This window comes from Lynx rufus, unplaced genomic scaffold (assembly GCF_022079265.1).
Source record: "Lynx rufus isolate CCGP_SWC_20201006 ecotype Redwood Valley unplaced genomic scaffold, mLynRuf1.p SCAF_7, whole genome shotgun sequence".
Classification (NCBI taxonomy): Eukaryota; Metazoa; Chordata; class Mammalia; order Carnivora; family Felidae; genus Lynx; species Lynx rufus.
This window is the reverse complement of record NW_025814889.1, coordinates 1,146,847-1,171,470: the sequence shown is the minus strand read 5'-3', so window position 1 is coordinate 1,171,470 and position 24,624 is coordinate 1,146,847. Positions and strand designations below refer to the sequence as shown.

The 24,624-nt window shown below is 50.9% G+C and overlaps 1 protein-coding gene across 1 annotated transcript in view; it reads left to right on the top strand.

Moving 5' to 3' along the window:
• The window catches only part of ADARB2 (adenosine deaminase RNA specific B2 (inactive)), a 414,146-nt gene that overhangs the window by 341,575 nt on the left and 47,947 nt on the right, over positions 1–24,624 (top strand). The window contains exon 4 of the mRNA XM_047066930.1: positions 18,836–18,950. Within this exon, the coding sequence (XP_046922886.1) occupies positions 18,836–18,950 (115 nt within the window). The remainder of the gene's footprint in view (positions 1–18,835; positions 18,951–24,624) is intronic.

Below are 24,624 nucleotides of genomic sequence, written 5' to 3'. Positions count from 1 at the left end.
GGTCTACCCAGTTCACCTTCAGGAGTGAAATATATGCCTCCACATGTTTTCATGTTGCTGTTTGGAGTGCATCTGTTTTTGTTCGAAAAACTCTCTCCAGTATTTCTTGCAAGGCAAGAAACAAGGTGATAAACTGCCTCAATTTTTATTTGGGAAAGTCTTTATCTCTTTTTTTTTTTTTACATTTATTCATTTTTGAGAGACAGAGACAGAGTGTGAGTGGGGGGGAGGGGGGCAGAGAGAGGGAGACACAGAATCCAAAGCAGGCTCCAGGCTCTGAGCTGTCAGCACAGAGCCCAACGCGGGGCTCGAACTCACAAATTGTGAGATCATGATCTGAGAGGAAGTCAGACACTCAACTGAGTGAGCCACCCAGGCACCCCTCTTCTTCATTTTTAAAGGGTAGTTTGCCAGGTTTAGTACTTTGTTGGTCTTATTTTTTTCAGTACTTTGAATATGTCACCCACTCTCTTCTGGTCTATGAGGTTTCTGCTGAGAAGTTTACCAGTAATCTTGCAGGTGTTCCCTTGTATGTGACGAGTCACTTTCCCCTTGCTGCTTTCAAAATTCTTTTTGCCTTTGATTTCTACAATATAATTACAATGTATCTCCATGTAGACCTCTTTATGTTTAACTTATTTGAAATCCTTGGGTTTCTTGAATCCATCTGTCTATTTCCTTCCCTAGATTTGGGGTATTTTTTTGTCATTATTTCTTTAAATATGCTTTCTGCCTCTTTTTTCTTTCTCTGCTCCTTATGGACTCTCAAGAATGCATATTTTGCTCCTTTGAGGGCATCCTATAAATCTCATAGGCTTTTTTCACTCTTTTTTATTCTTTTTTCTCCTCTTGGTAATTTCAAATGCCTTGTCTTTGAATTCACAGGCACTTTCCTCTGCTTGATCAAGTCTGTCATTGAAGCTCTCTGTTACATTTTTTTTTTCATTACTATCACTGTATTCTTCAGTTCCAGAAAGTCTTTTTTTTTTTAATATTTATTCATTTTTGAGAGACAGAGACAGACCGTGAGTAGGGGACGAGCAGAGAGAGAGGGAGACACAGAATCTGAAGTAGGCTCCAGGCTCTGAGCTGTCAGCACAAAGCCCGATACGGGGCTCAAACCCATGAACCATGAGATAATTACCTGAGCCAAAGTCAGATCCTGAACCGACTGAGCCACCCAGGTGCCCCTTGGCTCTATTTTATTATTTCTATCTCTTTGTTAAACCCATCATTTTGTTCATGTATTGTTTTCCTGATTGCATCAAGTTGTCTATCTTGTTCCTTGTAGCTCAGTGAGCTTCTTTTAAACCATTATTTTGAATTCTTCGTCAGGAAATTCATGGGTCTCCATTCCTTTAGGGTTGGTTACTAGAAATGTTTTGTGTTCCATGTAGCCTTGATTTGGTGTCTATACATTTGAAGGAACAGTCACTTCTTCCAGAGCTTAAGGGCTCACTTCAGCAGGAAAGGCCTTCACTGGCCAATGAGTGCAAGGGTGCCAGCCGGCTGGCATGCACAGTGGTGCCAGATTTGGCACTGGTTCCAGGGAGTGTGACAACATGAAGTCCAGGTCACAGGTGTGCACACAGCAGCACTGAGACCAGGGCATGGAGGCAATGCCTTTCTTGTCCGTGGAGGTTCAGCTGAAAGAATAGGCATTTTCTGGGCCATCTCTATCCTATTTGTTATGTCTAGTAAAAAGGGCTGGGATATATGTGTCTCTCTGGTCTCAAGTATCTCTGTGAGCTTGAGGAAATGCACGATGATGGCTAAGCCCTGGCTTTAGTGCTTCAGATGCACTATTTGAAATTATTTAGTGATTTTCATCTACTTCATTTCTCCTCTCCAGAACCTATTTTCAGGGTAAAGAAAGAACACTGTGGGGAGCGGGAGGGTGGGCGGCAAAGTCACAAGACAGAGGCATTTGGAGTTTGTCCTTTATGGCATTCATAAGTGAACATGACACTGATGTCAATGGGGATATTGCAAAACAGGTGTTAGCATTCTTTATTATTTAGGCAATAATTATAAAACTCTTCTTGAACTTAACAAAAGCTGGGAAAGTAAATAAAGTTGTTCCTTTATGGAACAACTACTTTTTCTACATGCATCTTTCTCTCTTGATGCACTGGGATGGCTTTCCTTGTACATGTCTTTTTAAATCCTAATGAACTCAAACAACTATGAATCAACCCCAAACAGAGGACTTCATCTGTTGGCACCCTCTTATTAGCACACTAATGACATTTTAAAGATTCTAATTAAACCCAGATGCAAAATATCTTCCTGAGTACATCAGAAATCACAAGCTTAAGAAAAACAGAAATATTACATTTTTCCAATGCAATTTTAGTTTATTTTCTACATATTTTTTATTTTAATTTGAAGGTGATTGTTAAAGTAGTAACCACTGTTAATAAGTATAAACAGATTTATGGCTATGTAACAATTTAGGTAATTGTGAGTAGCTACAAATTTACTTAGCCAATAGGTAGGTGCATAGGTATCTGTGCACATAACCATCAGCTCTCAATTATTAAGGTAACAAACATGTGGTCTCTCATCGTAGGCTTTTCTGAAATCCTTAGTAAAAAGGTTGTGGAAGGGTATACTGTGGCCAAGAGCCCAGATACTGGAGCCAGAATTCAAACACGTGCGTGAGATTCTAATCCTAACACTGACTGGCTGAGTCAGCTTGACACGCTCAGTCTTGGCTGCCCATCCACAAAGCATTCGTCCCACCGCACCTGGTCCCCAGGAACCGCCCCAGGTGAGCCGTGGTGCTGGCACCATTCTCCTCCCGCCTGTCAGGAGGGGAGCCTTCACCTGCCCCCCGACCACTGAGCCCCCGTGGCCCTCCAGCTGCTCTCCACTGAAGGTGCACAGGAGCCAGAGAGCAAATTCACAAAAGAAACAGCAGAACGCAGGGAGTGCAATCAGTCAGCCATAGGGAAAAAAGAAGGCTGGTCCCTGAGGTTATTACACTTTTGTCATCAACGTAGCATGAGCCATCCATATAAATGTCCCCCACCTTTTACTTTATGTAGATCCTTTATTTTAAAAACACTATTTTATTCATTTTCCCTAGACTGCTTCTTCACTATAACTAATCATGTAGAATTTAACAATGCCCACAATACATGACTAAAAGTGCCTTTGTGTCTGTAAAACTGTATTTACGGAAGTGGCCAGCCCCCAGCCCTGTCTATTCATATCTGTCCCATCATACATAAGAGGGATCTTCTTATCCACTGGCAAAGAATTTTTTTGTTCGGCAAATAAGCCGCAGCTAGAGCCTGTCCCCTTGGGACAGGGGACCTTACTGTTGTGCCCCTGGATTTGTTTGGTTGATCCCGACACACGCAGAGGGAAGGATACAGGTTGCCGTCTTCCTTGAGGGGACGAATTTGGTGGGGGGCACTGAGTGGCGATGAGTGGGGTGAGGCCTGCAAAGACCAAAGAACTGGGGGCTGGGCAGGCACAGAGCCAGCGGGTGAGAGGGAGCAGGCTGCTGTCTGGGGACCCAGACTGGAGACTACAAGATGATAAGTCAGACTGCTGTTCCAAGGCACATGCCCAGGTCTTTGCTCTTGCGGGGGAAGGTGGTTGGTTCCCAACCCCAGGAAGTGTGGGGGCGTGGCTGGCTGGCCAGTCACAGTTCCCTGGTCTGCACCAACCCTGCCATCCGCCCCCACTGCTGACCCACAGGCCCTCTCCACATTTACACAACGCTGGCAGGTGAGGGGCCCTGCAGGAGTGGACGCAGCATGGGAAGTGAGGGTTACAGCCACATGGCAGGTGGGGTCAGTGCATGGGAATCACAAAGAAGAAACATCACAGGGGCGCCTGGGTGGCGCAGTCGGTTAAGCGTCCGACTTCAGCCAGGTCACGATCTCGCGGTCCGTGAGTTCGAGCCCCGCGTCAGGCTCTGGGCTGATGGCTCGGAGCCTGGAGCCTGTTTCCGATTCTGTGTCTCCCTCTCTCTCTGCCCCTCCCCCGTTCATGCTCTGTCTCTCTCTGTCACAAAAATAAATAAACGTTGAAAAAAAAAATTTAAAAACAAAGAAGAAACATCACAGGTGAAGGGGGTCCCGCCAAAGACAGGCCGGGTGGTCACGTGTTACCTTGCGGTGCTGAGGATTAGGAATTTGATCAGAAAATGACGATGTGGGGGCACCTGGGTGGCTCAGTCGGTTGAGCTTCCGACTTTGGCTCAGCTCATGATCTCACGGTCTGTGAGTTCGAGCCCCGTGTCAGGCTCTGTGCTGACAGCTCAGAGCCTGGAGCCTGCTTCAGATTCTGTGTCTCCCTCTCTCTCTGCCCCTCCCCTGCTCACGCTCTGTCTCTGTCTCAAAAATAAATAAAAACATTAAAAAACATTTTTTAAAAGACATCTGGAGAAGTCTTGGGGCACCTGGGTGGCGCAGTCGGTTAAGCGTCGGACTTCAGCTCAGGTCATGACCTCACGGTTTGTGAGTTGAAGCCCCTCATCGGGCTCTGTGCTGACAGCTCAGAGCCTGGAGCCTGCTTCGGATTCTGTGTTTCCCTCTCTTCTGACCCTCCCCCATTCATGCTCTCTCTCAGTCTCAAAAATAAATAAACATTAAAAAAATTTTTTTTAAAAAGAAAATGCTGGTGTGGGCTCTGCTGCCTGAAATTCTGATTCAGGGGATCCAGGAAGGGGCCTGTGGACCCACAGATGTCCCCGGGTGCTCTCCTGACCCCTGGGAAGTCCTCCTTCCCCAACGACCAGGGGTCCTCTGTTCCCTAAACTCCTACAGTTAAGATAGTCATAAAACCCAAATTTGTGTGAGAGGCAGAATTTCACACTCCTGCCTCCACCTCTATGCCTGTTTAGGTTCATTAGGCTCATGTGCTCGTGTGGTCTGAGTCTAAGTCACACCTTCCTGCTCTGTCCACCTCTCTTGAGGCAGAACAGCGACGGAGCATGGCGGGGGGTCTGTGGCGGGGGCTCTGACCACACCTGTGTGCACTCAGGACCCCATGTGCCTCTGGCCAGGAGGCTGACTTCACCCAGCCTTAGCTTGCTCATCTGTAAAGTGGGGTAATAATAGTATCCTAGGACAATAACGTAGACCAAGGGAAACACGACTCACTGGGCACTTAGCACCTGACATGCAGCAAACCCTTGAGGAATGTTGGCTACCATCTATCCCACGATGTTCTTCCTGTATTTCCTGTTTTGTATTACGGGCTTTTTTATATAGAGGACCTTGTCTTCTTCGTCTCTATATTTCATTAGTGTCCTGCTCAATAAATTTTGATTTGTTCTTTTCCCCAAGGGACAGGTGTAGAGATGAGATAACAGTGGAAACGCCTGAGACACTGTCTCCACTGTGGTTTCTCCGGGGCCATTGTGGACACAGCTGAGCTCTCCCCAGTGGCGGCTCTGACAATCCTGTTCCACTCTGGCTTGCCTTGGGGGGTGCTTCAGAAGCCGGGTGTGCTCTACGAGGCCCCCCCAAGGGAAATGCACACTGTGATTGGGGTGCACCGTGTGCGTGTGTCGGTGTGGTGATCGCCACGATGAATAGGACAGAACTCTCGTCCTCAGGCATCATTCATGCTGACAGTCACAAAATCATGTGGCCTGAGGACAAAATCAGAGAGGACGGAACCCGAAGCAGAGAACGGTGGGCAAACAAGCAGCCCACGCCGCAGGACAACGTAACTCCAGACAATATTTAATGCCCAAATGCGCCGTTGGCATAACACCGTCCTCCATATGAAAACAGAATAACACACTGGAAGCTGATAAAAGATCAAGCAAATAGTTTAAGTCACCCAAAACTGACCGATGTGTTCACTGAATAGGGACTATATCAAACAGTTGACATGTGCGTGATTTCTCCCTGAGACCGGCTTTGGATCCAAGAAGAGGCAGTGTCTGTGCGTGGGGTGTGGAGTACAGTCCAAGGTGCAGCTTTCAGGCCGCCCCACTATTCAGCGGGTAACCAGGCTCCCTTAGGGCGCATGGCGCCGGAAGAGCATCCGCCAGGTTGGGCAACGGCACGGTCGGGGTTAACCCGGGCCCAGGGAGGAGTCAACTCCGGGAGGCGTTTCGGGAAGTTCTGTCTCAACACACACGCTCAGCATCATATGCACCTGCCTAACGGTGCCAGAACGTGTCCCTCAAACGGCCCGAGTCCTGAGAAAACTGTAATCTCACTGACCAACAAAATAAGCGAGGAGTATTTCTAGGAAACTTTGCGTTTGCATGAGTCCGGGCAACAATGACAAGAGCAGAGTGAGACACTGCATGTACACTACCGGGCCCAGGACCCAGCATCTCACACCCACTCTCGCACTGCACCTGGTAAGAATCGTGTGATGTAGGCACTAGCCCCATCTCAGAGAAGGGGAGATCAAGGCCTACGTAATGTTCAGAGTCAGGCCACTGTTAAGTAGCAACAGCAGGATTTGAATCTGGGTCAGAATGACATCAGAGAGTCCATGTTTAAGTCCTGGGCCAAATAACCCCTCATGATCTGCATACACATGGTCCGTAACACCCTACCTCTATCTGCGTTCATCACTATGGCATCAAAACCACTCTGAAACCCACAGGCATTCATTCTGCTCATGCACCTGCCGTTTGGGCAGGGCTTGGGGGAGATGGTGCCCCTCTGCTCAAGCTGGGCGGTTTGGCTGGGCGCTAAGGACCCCTCCCCAGAGGGCGTGGCCGGGAGCTGCAGGTTGGTGCTGGCTGTGGTCTGAGAGCTCGGCCTGGCCCATGGCCAGGACGAAGGCTCCTCTGCACGGGGTCCCTCCTGGCTGGGTTCCAAGAGGGAGCACCCCAGGAACCAAAGTCACATGCCACGATCCCCTCCTCGCTCTATCTGCTGGGACAGTCTCCAAGGAGAGGACATAGGGCCAACCACTGCATAGCGGCCACACGGAGGTCCATGGAAAGAGGAGCTGGCAGGACGGGCAATGTTGGCACAGCCGGCTTTGGAAAATGCAATCTGCCAAGACACAGTACCTCCTAGCCTTGGGATCCACGCCGCATGATGCTGAGGTGCCCAAGCAGGGAGCACAAAGAAAGGGCTTGCGGGAGCCTCGTGCCGGCACCTGTCAATCGCGGTGCAGTCAGTGGTTCCCCAGATACAGGGGAATGTGCTGCCATTCCCTGACCCAGGATGACCACCATCTAGCTCCCTGCGGCCTGTGTTCGGAGGCCTAACCCCGAAGCAATGCCTTCCCAGCCTTCCTTTCTACCTCCCATTACACCCGGCCCCCGGTCACCTGAGCAACGCTGCTTCCCGAGATACTAAAGGTCTTCCCCCCCGCCAGAAGAAAGCGCATCATCCAGAAACATCTCTGTGATGCTACAGGCCAGGTCTGCATGCCGAGAGTCAGAATCAGGACCATCAGGGCTAATTCCTGATGCCTCTTTTACAGATGCAGAAGCCGTGCCTCAGAGAGGCTACCTGCACCATTCCTCTGATTCCAATTTTAACGCTTTTTCCACTATGTGGGTAACAATAAGGATTTCGTTCATCTTTCATGACTTCCTTCAAATTTGGTATTAGCCTCTAGATAATTTGAGATATAGAATAATTAAGTAGTCAGTTAATTTGAATTACGTAGTCAGACTTTGAAATCAATGAGGCTTGATCGCCATCGTCAGCAAACAGGAATCATTCCGAGACCGAAAGACACTTCTTCCACGGACACACGAGGAGCCGTGGAAGTTCATCTCCCAGTTAGTGGGATTTCTCTAGGCCACGACGGGCTGTCCACTGGCTGTCCACCTTCTGGAGGAACCCTTCTGCTGCCCAGTCCTAGAAGGGGGCACGGGCAGCCACGGCCCCTCCTGGCAGGCTCCCCCCCGCCCCCAGGGCACTCCCCATATTCACCGAGGGAGCCCACAACTAGCACCATAGAGGGGATAACAGGGATGGGGTCGCCTGTGCTCCCAGATCCTGCCTGGCCCCGCCTATATGCAAATCTAACCTTTCCGACATTTCAGCATTATAAACCCAAAGACAGGATTTCAACAGGAAAATATTTACTGAAGGCTTTTTCTTTCATAATCTATCGATTTTAATATCCTTACCACTTTGGCTAAATGTCAATTTTACCCTGAGGACCTACGATCGCAAATTTGAACACACTTTATTTATTTACGGCATTCAAAATATTAGTGTTGGAAATGAGTAAAGTTTGAGTCTTTCAGTGTTCCTATTTAAAGTTTATTTTTCCTATTTGAATAATGCTGGTAATTTGCCACGGTAATTGGGGCCAACAGGCACCGGGCACAACCCCAGGCAGAAGCTAGCGTGGCATTTCGTGCAGTGATACACAGCTCGTTAAGTGTGGGGCCAGCTTCCCCACTTAACCTTTGGGACACAAGCACCTGATTATCACTATCATTTAACCAGAAGCCAAATCCTCTCTCCTCTGATCATTTCTGTTCCAAACGTCCAGCCTGTGCCAATCTGTGCGTGAACACCAGCAACGCTGCACATCTCAGATGTAGGCTCATCGGGGCTGCCGCCCGGAGACATTCCCCCCACCCCCCGCCAGCCCCACTGCCCGCATGTGCTCCTGCCATAAGAGAACGGGGGTGGGGGCATTGCTTTGTAACGTTCCCAGGAGGAGAGGCTTTTGGTGGCATCTCCTTCCCCAGCGGGTGTATGCAGGGAGGCCTCGTGAAGGACACATTAACCCCCTCCCACTGCCAAGGGACCCCTATGCAGGCTTTTTCTAAACTGCTAAACCACCAATAATGAGTATAGCTGGATGTCTCTTTTTCATATTTAACAAAGAATTTATGTTGCAAATGACTTCAGTTTATTTTCCCAGGTGTTAGGTCTTTAAAGCCTCTCTGTGCACGCTTTTCTATTGCAAAGCTGGCCCTTCCCAGGTGCCCAGGGCCAGCCTCTCCTGGTACCACCCCAGAGCACACCAGAACCTCACCTGGCCACTGCAGGGGATGGGTGTCCGGAAGGCCACCATCCCACCCCAAGTTGTCTGAAGGGTGTGCTCCCACCAAAGGACTGAGCTAGACAGACCACGGAGGGGTCTCTGCAGGACCCCCTTCCCCTCCCTCCCAGCCAAGGACTGGGCTAGACAGACCACGGAGGGGTCTCTGCAGGACCCCCTTCCCCTCCCTCCCAGCCAAGGACTGGGCTAGACAGACCACGGAGGGGTCTCCGCAGGACCCCCTTCCCCTCCCTCCCAGCCAAGGACTGAGCTAGACAGACCACGGAGGGGTCTCCGCAGGACCCCCTTCCCCTCCCTCCCAGCCAAGGACTGAGCTAGACAGACCACGGAGGGGTCTCCGCAGGACCCCCTTCCCCTCCCTCCCAGCCAAGGACTGGGCTAGACAGACCACGGAGGGGTCTCTGCAGGACCCCCTTCCCCTCCCTCCCAGCCAAGGACTGGGCTAGACAGACCACGGAGGGGTCTCCGCAGGACCCCCTTCCCCTCCCTCCCAGCCAAGGACTGGGCTAGACAGACCACGGAGGGGTCTCTGCAGGACCCCCTTCCCCTCCCTCCCAGCCAAGGACTGGGCTAGACAGACCACGGAAGGGTCTCCGCAGGACCCCCTCATCTCCCTCCTATCCCTTACTCCTGGATGGCCGCAGGCTTGGGCACCTGCGCCTGGCTCCAGCTCCTGTGAGTGCAGGCTATCTCAGGGGCAGGACTTGCACCCGGGGCTGGAGGAAGCAAGAGCAGTGACAGGCTACAGCGGCATGAGCCCAAGGGCCGTGGGTTCGGTGACGGGGTGGGTGAGGCAACAGGCTCACCTGTTCCAGAGCCCCCCGACCTCTCGACACCTGCCCCCGTGCAAGGCCTCCTGGCTTCCCCACTTGTCACAAAAAATGTCCCAAAGGGGGCCCAGCTGTCCCCAAATTCTGCCAGCCTCTACCCCTTGGAACAGAGGGGCCGCTGTCCCCACCCTGAGCAAGCGCTCTGAGGGGGCCCGAGAGTGCCGGGACCGCCACCCCCCCTCAGCGCCCCTTGAGGCCCCCCCAGGGTGGAGGGTTAGCCTGAGATCCAGCTGACTACCATCAGCGAGGGTCTCGGCACCGCCTGAGCGAATCACCACATGCTCACGGTCTCAGAGCACGTCCAGCATGCGCTTGGGTTTAGGTTGTCTTCTGAGGTTTGAGAAACCGGCCCCAGAAGAGCGGCCGACACTACATGCTGAGACCCAACAGCACCACCCAGAAGGCAGACACACACAACCTGTCGCGCCCAGCTGTGCACATGTCCGGTCTCAAGCGCCCGTCTCTGCAGCCGTAAGATGGGACCAGAGCCATGCAGGGGCCCTCTGCTCTTCCCACGCTGCGTCCCCACTGGGTATGCCCCACTGAGCCCCAGGAAGCAGTCGGGGAACATTCACTGAGTTCTCGCAGGAGCTCCTGGGCCTGGAACCTGGGTGTGATCTCTCATCACTACCACGCCCAGGTCCTTCACCCCACCCGTCTAAGCAGCTCATCCCCTCCCTGCAAACGCACCATCCCACCTCTGAACTTCTCCAGCCATGACTTCCCCAGGCTGTCCTGCTCATGACCCCGGAAACTTCGCTTAAATGACCCTGCAGGCCCAGCCCATCTGCATCCTCAGAAAGCCGTCCCCGAGGGGTCTGCCCCCCAGCCGCTGACCACAGGTGACCTCTCTCTCCTGCAGGTGTTCCACTCTCCCCAGTGAGCTGTCTACGCTACACTTGATTCACACAGTGGTTCACCACCTCCCCGCCAATGATCTGTCTACACTGCACTTGATTCACATGGTGGTTCACTCTCCCCCAGTGAGCTGTCCACACTACTTGGTTCACATGGTGGCTCACTCTCCCCCAGTGAGTCACATGGAGGACATGAATCATAACCAGTCTATACTGTAACTAACTCACATGATCATTAACAAAAACAGAGATACGACAGCTCCTTAACCACGAGGCAATTTGTTGAAGATTAATTGTAATAGCACACTCACCACTTTTATAAAGTGTTTGACAACTAACGACCTCAAAATAATACCAGCTATAATTGCTATTACCTGTAAAATCAGTAAAAACATAGACCCCTCGTGCACAGGGCTAGAGCACGATGTATATACATAACGTGCATAAGAGAAAGAAAAACTACTTTTCCAGGATGTACCACAAGAGGGGATAGGTTCTAGGTGCTCCTGGGTCTGGAGGAAAAGTCACAATCACTGTGGAGGCCATAACAGGAGCTCGGCCAGGGGCTCTGTTGTGAGAAGGGTGAGGAGGCTGACTGCCCATGGTCTGTGAGGCTCACGCGGACAGAGACAGGAGACGGGTACGCAGGCACTGAGGCAGCTCCCACCGAGCCCTAGACATGGCCTGGGGAAAGTGAGCACGTGGTTGCTCTGATTCACAGTGATGCGTTTGTGCGCTCGCTGTCGAGTCTTAGGGTTAATGTAGAAAGTGATGCTACGTGGCACAAAAACAGACACTCAGATCAATGCAACAGACTAGAGAATCCAGAAATGGACCCACAAATGTATGGCCAACTAACCTTTGACAAAGCAGGAAAGAATATCCAAAGGAATAAAGACAGTCTCTTCAGCAAGTGGTGCATGGAAAACTGGACAGCGACATGCAGAAGAATGAACCTGGACCACTTTCTTATACCATATACAAAAATAAACTCAAAATAGATGAAAGACCTGAATGTAAGACAGGAAGCCATCAAAATCCTCGAGAAGAAGAAAGCAGGCAAAAACCTCTTTGATCTTAGCTGCAGCAACTTCTTACTCAACACATCTCCAGAGGCCAGGGAAACAAAAGCAAAAATGAACTACTGGGACCTCATCAAAATAAAAAGCTTCTGCACAGCAAAGGAAACAATCAGCAAAACTAAAAGGCAACCAACAGAATGGGAGAAGATATTTGCAAATGACGTATCAGATAAAAGATTAGTATCCAAAATCGATAAAGAACTTAAACTCAACACCCCAAAAACAAATAATCCAGTGAAGAAATGGGCAAAAGACATGAATAGACACTTCTCCAAAGAAGACATCCAGATGGCTAACAGACACATGAAAAAATGCTCAACATCACTCATCATCAGGGAAATACACATCAAAACCACAATGAGATACCACCTCACACCTGTCAGAATGGCTAACATTAATAACTCAGGCAACAACAGATGTTGGCAAGGATGCGGAGAAAGATCTCTTGTGCATTGTTGGTGGGAATGCAAGCTGGTACAGCCACTCTGGAAAACAGTATGGAGGTTCCTCAAAAAACTAAAAATAGAACTACCCTACGACCCAGTAATTGCACTACTAGCTATTTACCCAGAGGATACAGGTGTGCTGTTTCAAAGGGGCACATGCATCCCCATGTTTATAGCAGTGCTATCAACAATAGCCAAAGTATGGAAAGAGCCCAAATGTCCATCGATGGATGAATGGATAAAGAAGACGTGGTATATATATATACACATACATATATACACACACATACATACACACACACACATACACAATGGAGTATCACTCAGCAATCAAAAAGAATGAAATCTTGCCATTTGCAACTACATGGATGGATCCAGAAGGTATTATGCTAAGTGAAATTAAAGAAAGACAACATCATATGACTTCACTCACATGAGGACATTAAGACACAGAACAGATGAACATAAGGGAAGGGAAGCAAAAATAATATAAAAACAGCGAGGGGGACAAAACAGAAGAGACTCATATAGAAAACAAACTGAGGGTTATGGGAGGGGTTGTGGGAGGGGGGATGGGCTAAATGAGTAAGGTACATTAAGGAATCTACCCCTGAAATCATTGTTGCACTATATGTAACTAACTTGGGTGTAAATTTAAAAAATAAAATTAAAAAAGAAAGAAAAAAAGAAATGCTACAATACAGCCTGACCCATGCGCTGAATACTCTGTAAGTTCAACAGCGTGCTACTAGTTCCCATGCACTCGCCCGTCCCACAGGGATGGGATGAAGTCCAAGTGGCCCACGGGCATACCCTGGAATTTGAATCTACAAAAATAATCAGTGACATGAGCTATTTGCAAGCACTCTGGCTGCTTTTACTATAAACCAAGTGCCAGGTGGGGAAGAAAATCGAATTATTTTGTGATCTGATTAGTTGGGTTTGTGGTAACCAAAGTTGACTGTATACATTAAATCCCAAGTGATTAAAACATAAATAATCCCTAGTGTTAAATTAGACAGTAAGGACATACTGAATTCTGAGTTTCCATCTAGCTTGTAGCCCCACATAATCAACCACAGCATCATTTACATACACAAAAGCAACTACGAAAACCTACCTACAGCCGTAATCATGTGTGCAACTTAATTAAAAACCAATCGCCTAAAATAGCCCGCGTTGCAGGAGATGGGGGGTCGCAGAGAGGGGAGGCTTCCTCCAGGAAGATGCGGAGGCAGGGCAGAGACGCCCCAGGGCGGGTTTCTCTGGGCTTTTCCGAAGCCCACACACGTTTAACTTCTCAAAGACCCCACAGGTCTGTACAGAGACGACTCGAGTCCCCGCAACCGATGCTTTCTGTGCTGATTTCTCTCCTGTCCACTTTTACAACCAGGAAAACCGAGGGACATAGTTCAGTTCATAAATATTCCATCTCCCTGGCAAAACCACAAGCAAGGATTTATGGGCAGTCTTAGGAAATAGCATCAGTTACGTAGCAGAGGTAAATTTTCAACAGTTCACTAAACCCTCCCCTGTGCTTTAGTTAGGTTGCCACCGCCCGAAGTGAGGAGGGTCAGACACATCTCGGCCTTTCTTTTTACGTTTAAGTTTATAAAATGTTCATAGAGAAATGTCCTTCACATAAATGCCAAGGACCTCTGAAAATGCAAAAATAAGGCAAAAGATTGTAGCAGAGGAGATGTTTTTTAAAAAACCAGGTCCCAACAGGGAGTGCCCAGGTCAGAGGGGAGGGGGCGGCCAAGGCCGGGGGCAGAGGGAGCACGTGTGCACCCCTCAGAACTGCTTCGTGGCTGCCCCAGCAGCCTGTCCTTACCACCGGCCATGGCTCTGTCTGTCCTGTGTCCTGCTATGTTTGTCTTTCCACCTGTGCACGTCACTGGCAACAGAACTGTGCAGAGCTGCTGACCCATCCTGTCAGAGCCCTGGAGCCCGAACACCCCCTAGAGGGCACCAGGGTTAGAGGTCAGCTCACCCGGATCTACGATGCCTGGAGCGTCAGCTGTGCAGGCGGCGCTCTGTGCACTATTCGTTTCCCTTAATTTGTCGGGCTTTACCTGCTGTTTCATAATAAACTCCTCTCATTCTTATGCTGGAGTAAATAACACTCTTGCTGCAACCTACATCCTCAAAAGCAGTGCCTGAGTAGCCGAGAAACCACCCGGGTGCCAGTGGGTGGGCAGCTGGGTCCCCGGCTCCTCCGTGGTAGCTCCACCCTCAAGAGTCTCCAGCAAGGTTGGGTACCCAGCCAGGGGACAAGAAAGGAAGGATGGGGGAGCTAGACAGCCAGAGACAGGAGGGGTCCCGCACAAACGTCAGCAGCCAGAGCAACACATGACACTGTTGCCAGAAAGGTCACTGGCCGCGCCACATTTCACGCATCTGTGGGCTGGATGTTTGTGTCCCCAAATCCCCAGGTTGAAACCCCCACCCCCAGGTGGCTGTATTTGGAGCAAAGCCTCTAAGGCAATGATCAGAGTCAGATGAGGTCGTGAGGGTGGGTCCCACACCAGGGTCAGCGCCCATACAAGAGGAGACTCCAGCTCGTGTCTGTGCACACACTGAGAAGTGGTCCTGAGAGGAACCATCCGCCAGCACCCAGGCTCAGGCAGTGGTTTGGGACGTCCTCTTCTGGGAGCCTCACAGGGCCCATCAGGCGCACAGAACAACGAGACACCTCCTGGGCTGATGGTCTATGGCTTCGCGGACATTCAGAAACTTCACTTTCAAGGGAAGGAAAAAGGGCAATCAGAGGTCCATTGGAGTCCCACCTCAGAGCATACAAGGCATGGGAATCAGATCTCAGCACCTTGAAAACTTACTGGAGAAGGAAACCCTCAATAAAATGACGAGGCAACCTACTGAGCAGGATAAGACACTCACAAATGACACATCCAACAAGGGGTTAATATCCAAAATCTGTAAAGAACTTCTACAACTCAACACCAAAAACCACCCCAAATAATCCAATTAAACATGGGCAGATGACCTGAATAAACATTTTTCCAAAGAAGACATCCAGATGGCCAACAGACACACGAAAAGATGCTCAACATCACTCATCATCAGGAAAATACAAATCAAAACCACCAGGAGATACCACCTCACACCGGTCAGAGTGGCTATAATTTAACAACTGAACAAGCAGATGTTGGCGAGGATGTGGAGAAACAGGAACCCTCTTGCACTGCTGGTGGGAATGCAAACTGGTGCAGCTGCTCTGGAAAACAATGTGGAGGTGCCTCAAAAAGCTAATGCGATAATTCCACTAGTATTTACCCAAAGAAAATAAAAACACTAATTCACAAGATACACACCCCAGTGTTGATGGCAGCACTATCAACAACCACCAAGATATGGAAAGCAAACAAGTGTCCGTAGTTTGGTGACCAGATAAAGAAGAGGTGGTGTATATACACAATGAAATATTACTCAGCCATAAAAATGAATGAAATCTTGCCATTTGCAACAACATAGATTGAACTAGAATATATTCTAAGAAAAATCAGTCAAAGAAAGACAAACGCTGTATGCCCTCACTCATTGATGGTCACCAGAGGGGAAGTGGGGGGGAGGGGTGATAGGTGAAGGAGACTGAGAGTCTCCTTCATATCATCACGAGCGCTGAGTGCTGAACAGAGTTATCTCATCCTTATGTTGCACACCTGAAACTAATATTGAATATAACACAGTAGCTTCGCCATACTTCAATTTTTTAAACGTTTTTAGAGAAGTAAAAGACAGGCGGTCTGCCCTTGAGCCGCTTAAAACCCTGGGGAAGCCAGAAGAAGGCAGCACGTGAAGCCCCAGGAAGCCCATCCCAGAGAGAGACTGCACGGACAGCCACCTGCAGGCGCCATGGTGCCCAGCAGGCAGGGCCACCCCAGCAGTTAGGTCCCCCCACAGAACAGCATCTCGACTCTCCCCCAACGGCCAGCATGCTGAAGAGCCAGAGGGAGGAAGACCACGTCCTCCTGTGACCTGACAAAGGCAAAAGGTAAGGCCTTAGGCCCACTGGTTCCTCAAGGTCCATCTCGGCTGTCAGCTCCGGTGATGCCTTTCTGGCCCCCTGTGCCTAGACAGGAGCCTCATTCTCCGTGGCCAGGTGAGAGCCCCTCCTCCCTGAGAGGCAGGTGGCACCGAGGCTGCGTCTTCCTGCTGGTCCTGCGGGAACAGTGCCCAAAGGCTCTTGCCCAAGAGCGGGCCTCTCGGACGCCCCACAGAGCCCTCAGACCCCTGTTCCCACGGAGCCCAGCTCCCTGTTTGTGTCCCGTCAGTCAGAGCTCTGAGCTCCCCTGCCCACTAGCCTCCAGAGGTGGGACCTAAGTATGCGTCAGGGGAAAGGATAAACCCTGCCCTCGGAGGTGGGGCCAAGGCACCATGAACCCTACCAGCCCGTGTCCGCACCTGTAGCTGCTCAAGAAACGGCAGTTACGACCGCCCAGGTCATGGTCCGGGCGCCTGGCAAAGCCTGATGATGCAATTAATCTTCCCACACAAATTAAGAAGTCAGGCTCATCCAAGACGTGCAAAAATTACCCAAACTCACACTCTGTGAAAAACTGCTGCCCTCTCAGTTACAGCATGAGAAGGGAAGAGTCATGACAAGGAGAAATGGTCTGAATGTGGCCCCAAAAAGGCATGCCCGTGTCCTGCCCCGGAGCCCGTGCCTGGGTCTATGCAGATGTGAACTGAAGGAACCGAGGTGAGCTCATCCTGGATGAGAGTAGCCCTAAACCCAGTGACAGGCATCTTGTAAGAGACAGAGAAAGAGAGGCAGACGCAGAACAGAAGCCACATGATGATGGAAGCAGAGACAGGAAGGACATGGCCACAAGCCCAGGGGTACGTGGAGCCCCCTCCCGGAAGCTGGAGGAGGCGGGAAGGACCCTCCCTGGAGCCTCAGGAGGGAGAATGCCCTCGACACCTTGACCTCAGACTACTGTCTCCACAGCCAGGCGGGAACAGATTTCTGCTGTTCTGAACCACCCCGTTTGTGGTCTCCAGTTCCGGCTGCCCCAGGACACCCACACCCAGTGCGCCTGGGACACGTACCCACTCTCTCTGGACCTCCATCTTCGGGTCACACAGGACAGGACGGTCTCCAGGATTCGTCTTGCCCATGACTGACTCCACAGTGCCCAGTGGAGGTGAGGCACCTCACCCAGCAGCCTCGCTGCCTCTGGGGCCAAGCCAGGGAAGACCCCCCAGCACACACGCCCCACGCCCAGCAGGCCCCACGCCACCTGCCAGGCCTGAACCGTCACACCTGTATGGCACCCGCCACTCCAGGCTTCGGCAGCAGCCACAGCAGCACAGGGAAAGGCGCCGAGCCCCCAGCGGCACCGGAGAAGCGGCCGCCAAAGCCTCAGTGTCGTCGCTGTGCGTTTCCAGCATCCGAGAGGCAGGCCTGTTTCTGTGTCAACACGTTTCACGGCCCGTAAATGCGTTTTTTTAACGCGGTCTCTATCTTTCGCATCTTTGCCGAGACCTGTTCCTGTCTGCAGCACAACGTGCAGACGCCTGGCGGGAAATGAACGTCCGTCCCGTCACAGAAACGAGCCACTTGCCCACCTCGCAGGTAAGCGGATGCTGGACGTGACTACAGGAAGATGCCACCAGTGTCTGCAGCGACCAGGGAAATGATCATTAGTAACAACGATGGTGATGAACGAAGAACACTTAGGAAGCCCACGGCAGCACACTCAGCATTTCAGACACGTGAGTGCATGGAATCCTCATGGAAACACCATCAGCTCAAAACAAAGAGGATTACCTTATAAAACGGGCCCTCACGACTCACACCACACCTCTGCCTCCAGTGCCGTGAAGGGCGCTGCGTCCCAGCCTTCCTCCTGCAGCAGAGAAGCGACACGGCCACCGTGGGGCCATGTCGGAGGGAGAAGGGTGACGAGAAAACCACATCCGTGGACCACGCCGGCCTTGTCACTGCAGATGAGCGGCTTCAGTAGGGACGCTGGTCACACTAGGAAAATTTCAACACGTGGGGTTACGTCGACTCAGTGTGTGTGTGCGTGTGCGTGCGCACGCGCTGTCCGAATGTATTTGTGCACAGCTGTGCACATGCACGTGTGTGGGTACGCACTGTGAATGTGTCTCTGTGAGTGCTCGTGTGCGCATGCATGTGTGCATGCACACATGTGCAGGAATGTGAAGGCCGACTGTGGGTTAGCAGGGAGCAGCTCAGCCAGGAGGCACCTGAGATCATGGGGTACTTAGAAACTGGTTCTACAACCCCGAAGACAGGGAACCAAGTGTGTGGTTTGTGCAAGCCCCCAGCTCCACTCAGAGTTCTATGAAACGAGAATCCCAGAAGGACAGCCCCAGGCTGGCCCCTCCAAGGGGCAGGGGAGGGTGGGAGTGTCTGTGGCCTCCCACGGGCAGGCTCTGCCCAGACTCGGGGCCAGGCTTGGGGTCCTCCCCCACAACCGTGGCCTGCCACCGGTTCAGTGTAATATCTGGTTCTTTCCCCAGGCCATGGGGTCGTAGGATAGTGGGCATGGTGTCATCTGGACACCGCACATGGGGACGTGGCTTGGAGGAGGAGGGAGGCCAGGCCACCGCCTGCGCTCAGCCGTCAAAGAGGCCCTGGTGCTTGTGTCTTTCAGGAATTCGCAGACTCCGTGTCCCAGCTGGTCACACAGAAGTTCCGCGAGCTGACCGTGGGCCTGGCGTCCGCGCACGCCCGCCACAAAGCACTGGCAGGAATCGTCATGACCACAGGTAACACCTCTTGTTTTCCCCGTGGGAACCTCACCTGCAAGGAGAGGAGATTTAGTGTTTGCCTGATCTTGGGAGCAAGACAAATCCCTCTTCCACACGAAGATGCCAACAAGAGAAACAGGAATAGGACCCAGGGAGCTCTGTGACCAGAGTAGATGGTCAGCAGAGCCGTGCCACCAGTGGCCGTAAAGCCCACCACCTCAGAGCCAGCTCTGCCCACGCGCCTCGGGTCCCACCAAGAAGGGCCACGTGAGGACCTGGCCTGTGTTTCCCATTAGGCTCCCAAGCCGCAGTGGAGAACGCCAGGCACGTTGGTGTTGCTAGCACTGGAAGCCAAGGTCAGGCCCAGCCGCCGACCGGTGCCGCGGGCGGGTGGGTGAGGAGGCTGCCCTCGGGTGCCTGCGTCTCCTCTGCACAGGGAGTCTGAGTCCCCGCCGGGTGCCAACCCCAGCACAGGACATGGGGTGCTCTCCTTCCTGCCAAATGGATCGCAGACGTGGCACCCGCCCCAAATGAGCGGCAGGACGGGAGGGGAACTTCCAGACTGCAGAGAAGGTAGCGGCCTGGGACAGCCAGGGCGGGAGAGGCGATGGCTGATTTTCAGCAATCAGTTTTAGTGAAAACGTCTCATTACTAGCCTATGAATAGTAACTAACCGGCTGGTTGTTTGAATCCTACTGTTTCTGGCTCCACAGCTCGGCAGGAGTTGGTAGCGACCCGCTCAAAATGATTATGGCAGAAATAACTGACTTTGGGCTAGGTTTCACACAGAGACTTTGCGTGTCTACACAAAGACTATCTATCTGATGACGAAACAGATTTAGGTTAAAAATCCATTAAAACCAGATAGTCGGCATCGTTTTCCTATCATCCCAGCCCCGGGGGGGGGCCCAGTGTGAGGATGCCAGAGGAGCGGCAAAGCCACTCAGGATCCCATGTCCTTTCCATCCAGGGCATCTTAGTAAAATGGAAATAAAAGTGCCACCCCCACCCCCCCACCACCTGCTGTTATTTGGTGAGTAGAATGACGCATATGAAATGCTTTGAAAGGTAACTACTGTAGGAGGACAACGTGCTGAGGCCAAGGCAATTCAGTTTTGTCAACGATACCACGGTGCCCAGGGCCTCCATTCGGCCCTAGTCACCGACACCTGCCCCCCCTTGTACTTGCACAAACATCTGCCATTTTCTGTAGAAAATGCGATATTCTAAGTTGAGGGCTAGGACTCCACCTCCATCGAGATCATTCCTGCTGGACATGGCCATTCTTTTCTCCAGCCAGCCAGCAGCCCAGATGCCTCTACATGCCCGGCACCATTCTGCACACTAAGGGGGTGCCAGGAAAGAAGAGTCCCCACTTTAGGACATAATCTAGGAAACCGTGAGAGGTGCTAGAGTCCAAGAACAGTCGCTTGGGTTTGAATCCCAGCCCCACCTTCAACTAGCCATGACTATAGGTCAATCAGCCTCTCTGCAACTTAGAGGGGAAAAAAGGAGGGAGGGAGGGAGGGAGGGAAGAAGATAAAGAAGGAAGAAAGAAGGGAAGGAAGGAAGAAGGGAGGGGGGAGGAGGGGGGAGGAGGGGGGAGGAGGGGAAAGGAGGGAAGGAGGGATGGAAGGAGGGAAGAGGGAGGGGAGGAAGTAAAGAGGAAGGGAAAAGAGGAAGGGAAAAAAGGAAGGGAGTGGGAAGGAAGGAGGGAGGGGAGGAAGAGAGGAAGGAAGAGGGAGGGGAGAAAGGAGGCGAGGAAGGAAGGAGGGAGGGGAGGAGAAAGGAAGGAAGGGGAGTAATATTTTGCAAAGATTCGTGGGAAAACGGCATGTAAAAGTGGTCAGTGAATACACCGTTTTATGTGCTGACAATTTATCTGCATGAACAAAATTTATTCTATTAAGTGCAACTGTACAAAGTGAAGTTTCACTAATTAGTAACTTTAAACGTTGAAGAATAAATTGCTGAAATTTACTTTCCTGTTATAAAGAGAAGATTTAATAAACATGTTGATTAACAAGACATTAGGGAGACGTGTGCAGAATTACTGACAAGTATTTTCTTTAATCATTGACTTAAAGCTGATGTGACACTTGACCCCAGTCCTAGTACAGGTATTTAAGCTAATGCCTAGGAAGCTCCAAGAGGGAAGGTTGTTCTGGCTCGAGTTCCCATCTGTGTACAAAGTTGTAAAAATGCAGTGATTCCGCAGGAAAGCGGGACTCAGAGGCCCGTCCACTTCTAGGTGGGCGAGACTCAGCCCCTGCAACGTGCTTGCCCTTGTGTGGCCATCAGGGGAAATCTGATTGCAAAAACATACGCCTGCGAATAGAATAGCTTTTACTTTTATCTAAATGATGCAGTACTGGTCAAAACTCCAGAAGAGAGCTCGGGACAAGACACGGTGCTCTCCTGCCAGCCCCTCGGGGAAGCCGTCACTCATGGTCTATTTGTGTCCTCGCAACTCCCAACACTATTGGTTCCGTGTTCACTGTTTCAATTCTGAGTAATACTGATCTGCACCATTACAATCGGACACTTTTTTTAGTTTTCATGATATTTGTAGTATTTGTAGTTTTAGATAATATGCTTTTATTTCTTGTCCTACAAGCGGAGATGATTTATCTTTACTTCATGCTCTGCCTTGCAAGTGGCCTTGTATCACTGTACGTGTATGTCTGTATTGTCGTATAACGATACTGTACTTGTACTCTCCGCCGTACTGAAGTCTTCCCTACTCCGTCCAGTCATCTGAGGTTGGAAACCAGCACTTGGCCTCCACGCGGTCAGGATGCTGTAGGGCCCCAGCGCCAAGCAAGGGCTGACCTAGGGTTGCTGTGCTGTCACCAGACCGTGTCCTGAGAGCAGTATCGTCCAGTCTTACAGATTCTCAAAGCCATGTCACATTTAGGGTCGGCCCAAATCTGTAGCTAGACTTCCTTAAAGACCTTCTGAGGTAGTGTGTGTGTTTGGCACAACGCTCAACTTTCTTCTATTTCGCTGAAAAGAAGGAAGTGCCTGCAAGTCCCTGTGTCTGTGGACAGGTCCACACCCTCCCCCAGCTGTGACTGTGCCCCCAACACACACGACACCTCTTTCTCCTCCCTTCTCCCTGACAGGTGCAGCCTCAAGAAACACCCTTTAAAACGCATGGGGAACAACAGCAGGCTCGCTCGCCAGGCAGTGTCCTGACTGTGCCTTTCATATTACTGGAATAGCTTTGCTTAGGGAGAATTCCACACTGAAAATTATTTTCCCTGCACATCTGGAGGGGATTTTTCTATTATCGCTTACTAATGTTTCTAACTAGAAACATCCGGCTGACATCTTTGCCGGATTGCCCCCACCCCACCCAAGGAAGGGAAAGGGTCCTTTCTTAAACTGAATGTTTTAGCGGCATGGGGGGGGGGGGACGGGGCTCATTCGGTTAAACCTCCAACTCTTGATTTTAGCTCAGGTCATGATCTCATGGTCTGTGAGTTCAAGCCTTAGCTTGGGCTCTGTGCAGACGGTGTGGAGCCTGCTTGGGATTCTCTGTCTCTCCCTTTCTCCTTCTCTCTCTGCCCCTACCCCTGCTCGTTCTCTCTCAAAATAAATAAAAATAAACTTTAGAAACAAATAAATAAATTGAATGTTTTCTAATTTCACAAGAATGTGTGCATGTGGGAGCCATGCACCCACCCTGATTTATTTAAGCTGTTCTGTTTCTGCACTGTTTCCTTCTATCATTCTGTTGATAAATTCCTTCCTTTACACACTTTTTGTCAAACATTCAGTATTCTGACTGAACCCTCGGTCTTACTTCCTGATGTCGTCTACCCTTTTCCTCTGTTCTTGGGCATTTCTGAAACTTCCCTGACCCTCTTCAACTGCCCGTCGCTTCTTAAATTTTTTATTAACATTTTAAAATTTATTTTTGAGAGACCGAGAAAGACAGAGCACAAGCAGGGGAGGAGCAGAGAAAGAGGGAGACACAGAATCCAAAGCAGGCTCCAGGCTCTGAGCTGTCAGCACAGAACCCAACGTGGGGCTGGAACTCTCAAACGGTGAGATCATGACCTGAGCTGAAGTCGGACGCTCAACTGACTGAGCCACCCAGGCACCCCTGTCCGTCGCTTCTTAATCTCTGCAATCTTCATCACTCATCACCTCAGGTTCCTCCCTTCTCCTGTTTTATTGAGGTGACGCTCCCCACAGGTCCCTGGGGAGACTCAGCAGCTGAGGCCTGGGCCTCCTCTGTGATGGAGCTTTGTTTACTGTCTGCCTCTGTCTCTTTTTGGCTTTTGTCTGAATATTCACATTCATGAGAAAAATACTAGCTCAACTATCACCAGTGCAGCTCTGATTTCCTCTAGAATTGTATCCCTTTCCCGGGATACAGCGGAAGGTGGGGGCTCCCCCCATCGGAAGCCTCCTTGACCCAGGTGGGTCGGGACCAGACAAGGCCCCTTAAATTGAAAGTCACCCAGTGAACCCGCCCTTGGGGCCTGCTGGTCGGTGCCTGCTTTCTTTGAGCCCACCCCGCAGGCCATTGCTCCCTTGTGACGGCTCCTCCACGCGGTGCTGGGATGTCATCCTGCCCCTCCATGCCGCCACACACCCCCCAGAATCCTTTCCTTCGGTGGATCCCACGGGAGGAGAAGCAACATGTCACTCACTCTGACCTCCTGAACCGGAAACCTGGACACTGACCGTTTAGCCAAGTTGTCAAGCAACAGCTCCGGCTTCTCCTTTGTGAAGCAAGTCGGGTGTTTCCATGAGAAAGAGATTCTTGAAGGGGCCTTTAGTAATGATGATTTTCATTTGATATGCAAATTTATAATTTTGATAGCACTTTTGCACACACTAATCAAGTTAATTGCTACAACCCTGAGAAGTGGGAAAGGCAGGAATCTTAATTACGGCTTTTAAGAAACACAGACAAGGAGACCAAGAGGCTAGGTGCCTCTCCGGAGTCTCGGCAAGATGTGGGGGTCCCTTTAGACTGAGCACGAGGCGTCGTGCTGAGATGCTCGATCTTCGCCTGAAAATGACTTACTTCTAAGCTTGTTAAATAAACAACCAGAAGAAAGACTTTCCTGGTGTGTACTCTCCGAAGTTCAGGCTCCAGCTCGTCTTCCACTGGCCCGCCCTGCACAACACACCCGGAAGCTACGGCTTTGACAAACATCTGTCTGGTTTCAGCTGACGTTCAGCTATAACTGCTCACAAACGCCTGGAATTTAGGACTCCCCAGAAAAAAATGCACAACTCCTTGAAAACGGGACAGGGAAGAAAACGGTGAGGTCAAACTTCATGAAAACAGCCCAGAACAGCTCCGTTCAGCACGTCAGAACCGTGTGGGCCGAGCAGGCCGGCCCGTCTTCCTGGGACAATCTCAAAGTCCCAAGCAACAACATGGAACACGTGTTCCACTGTGTTTCAGAGCGTGTTGCTCTGAACCTAAAATGACCACGTGGGGTGAAGAAATCTGCTTCTGGGATGTCGCGCCATGCTCTGGCGGGGTACGGAGCCAGCCACCAGGTAAGGCTGTCTTTGCCCCGATCCTCCCACGGCACCCAATGCCCCAAAGGCCTCAGGGGGCTGGTCCCAGACCCTGCTGATAGGTGCAGAGGCAGGCGGCAGGGAGGAAGGTCCTGGTGTCCAGGCACGTCACCATGCGTGCGGCCCCATCTTGTACAGTAAG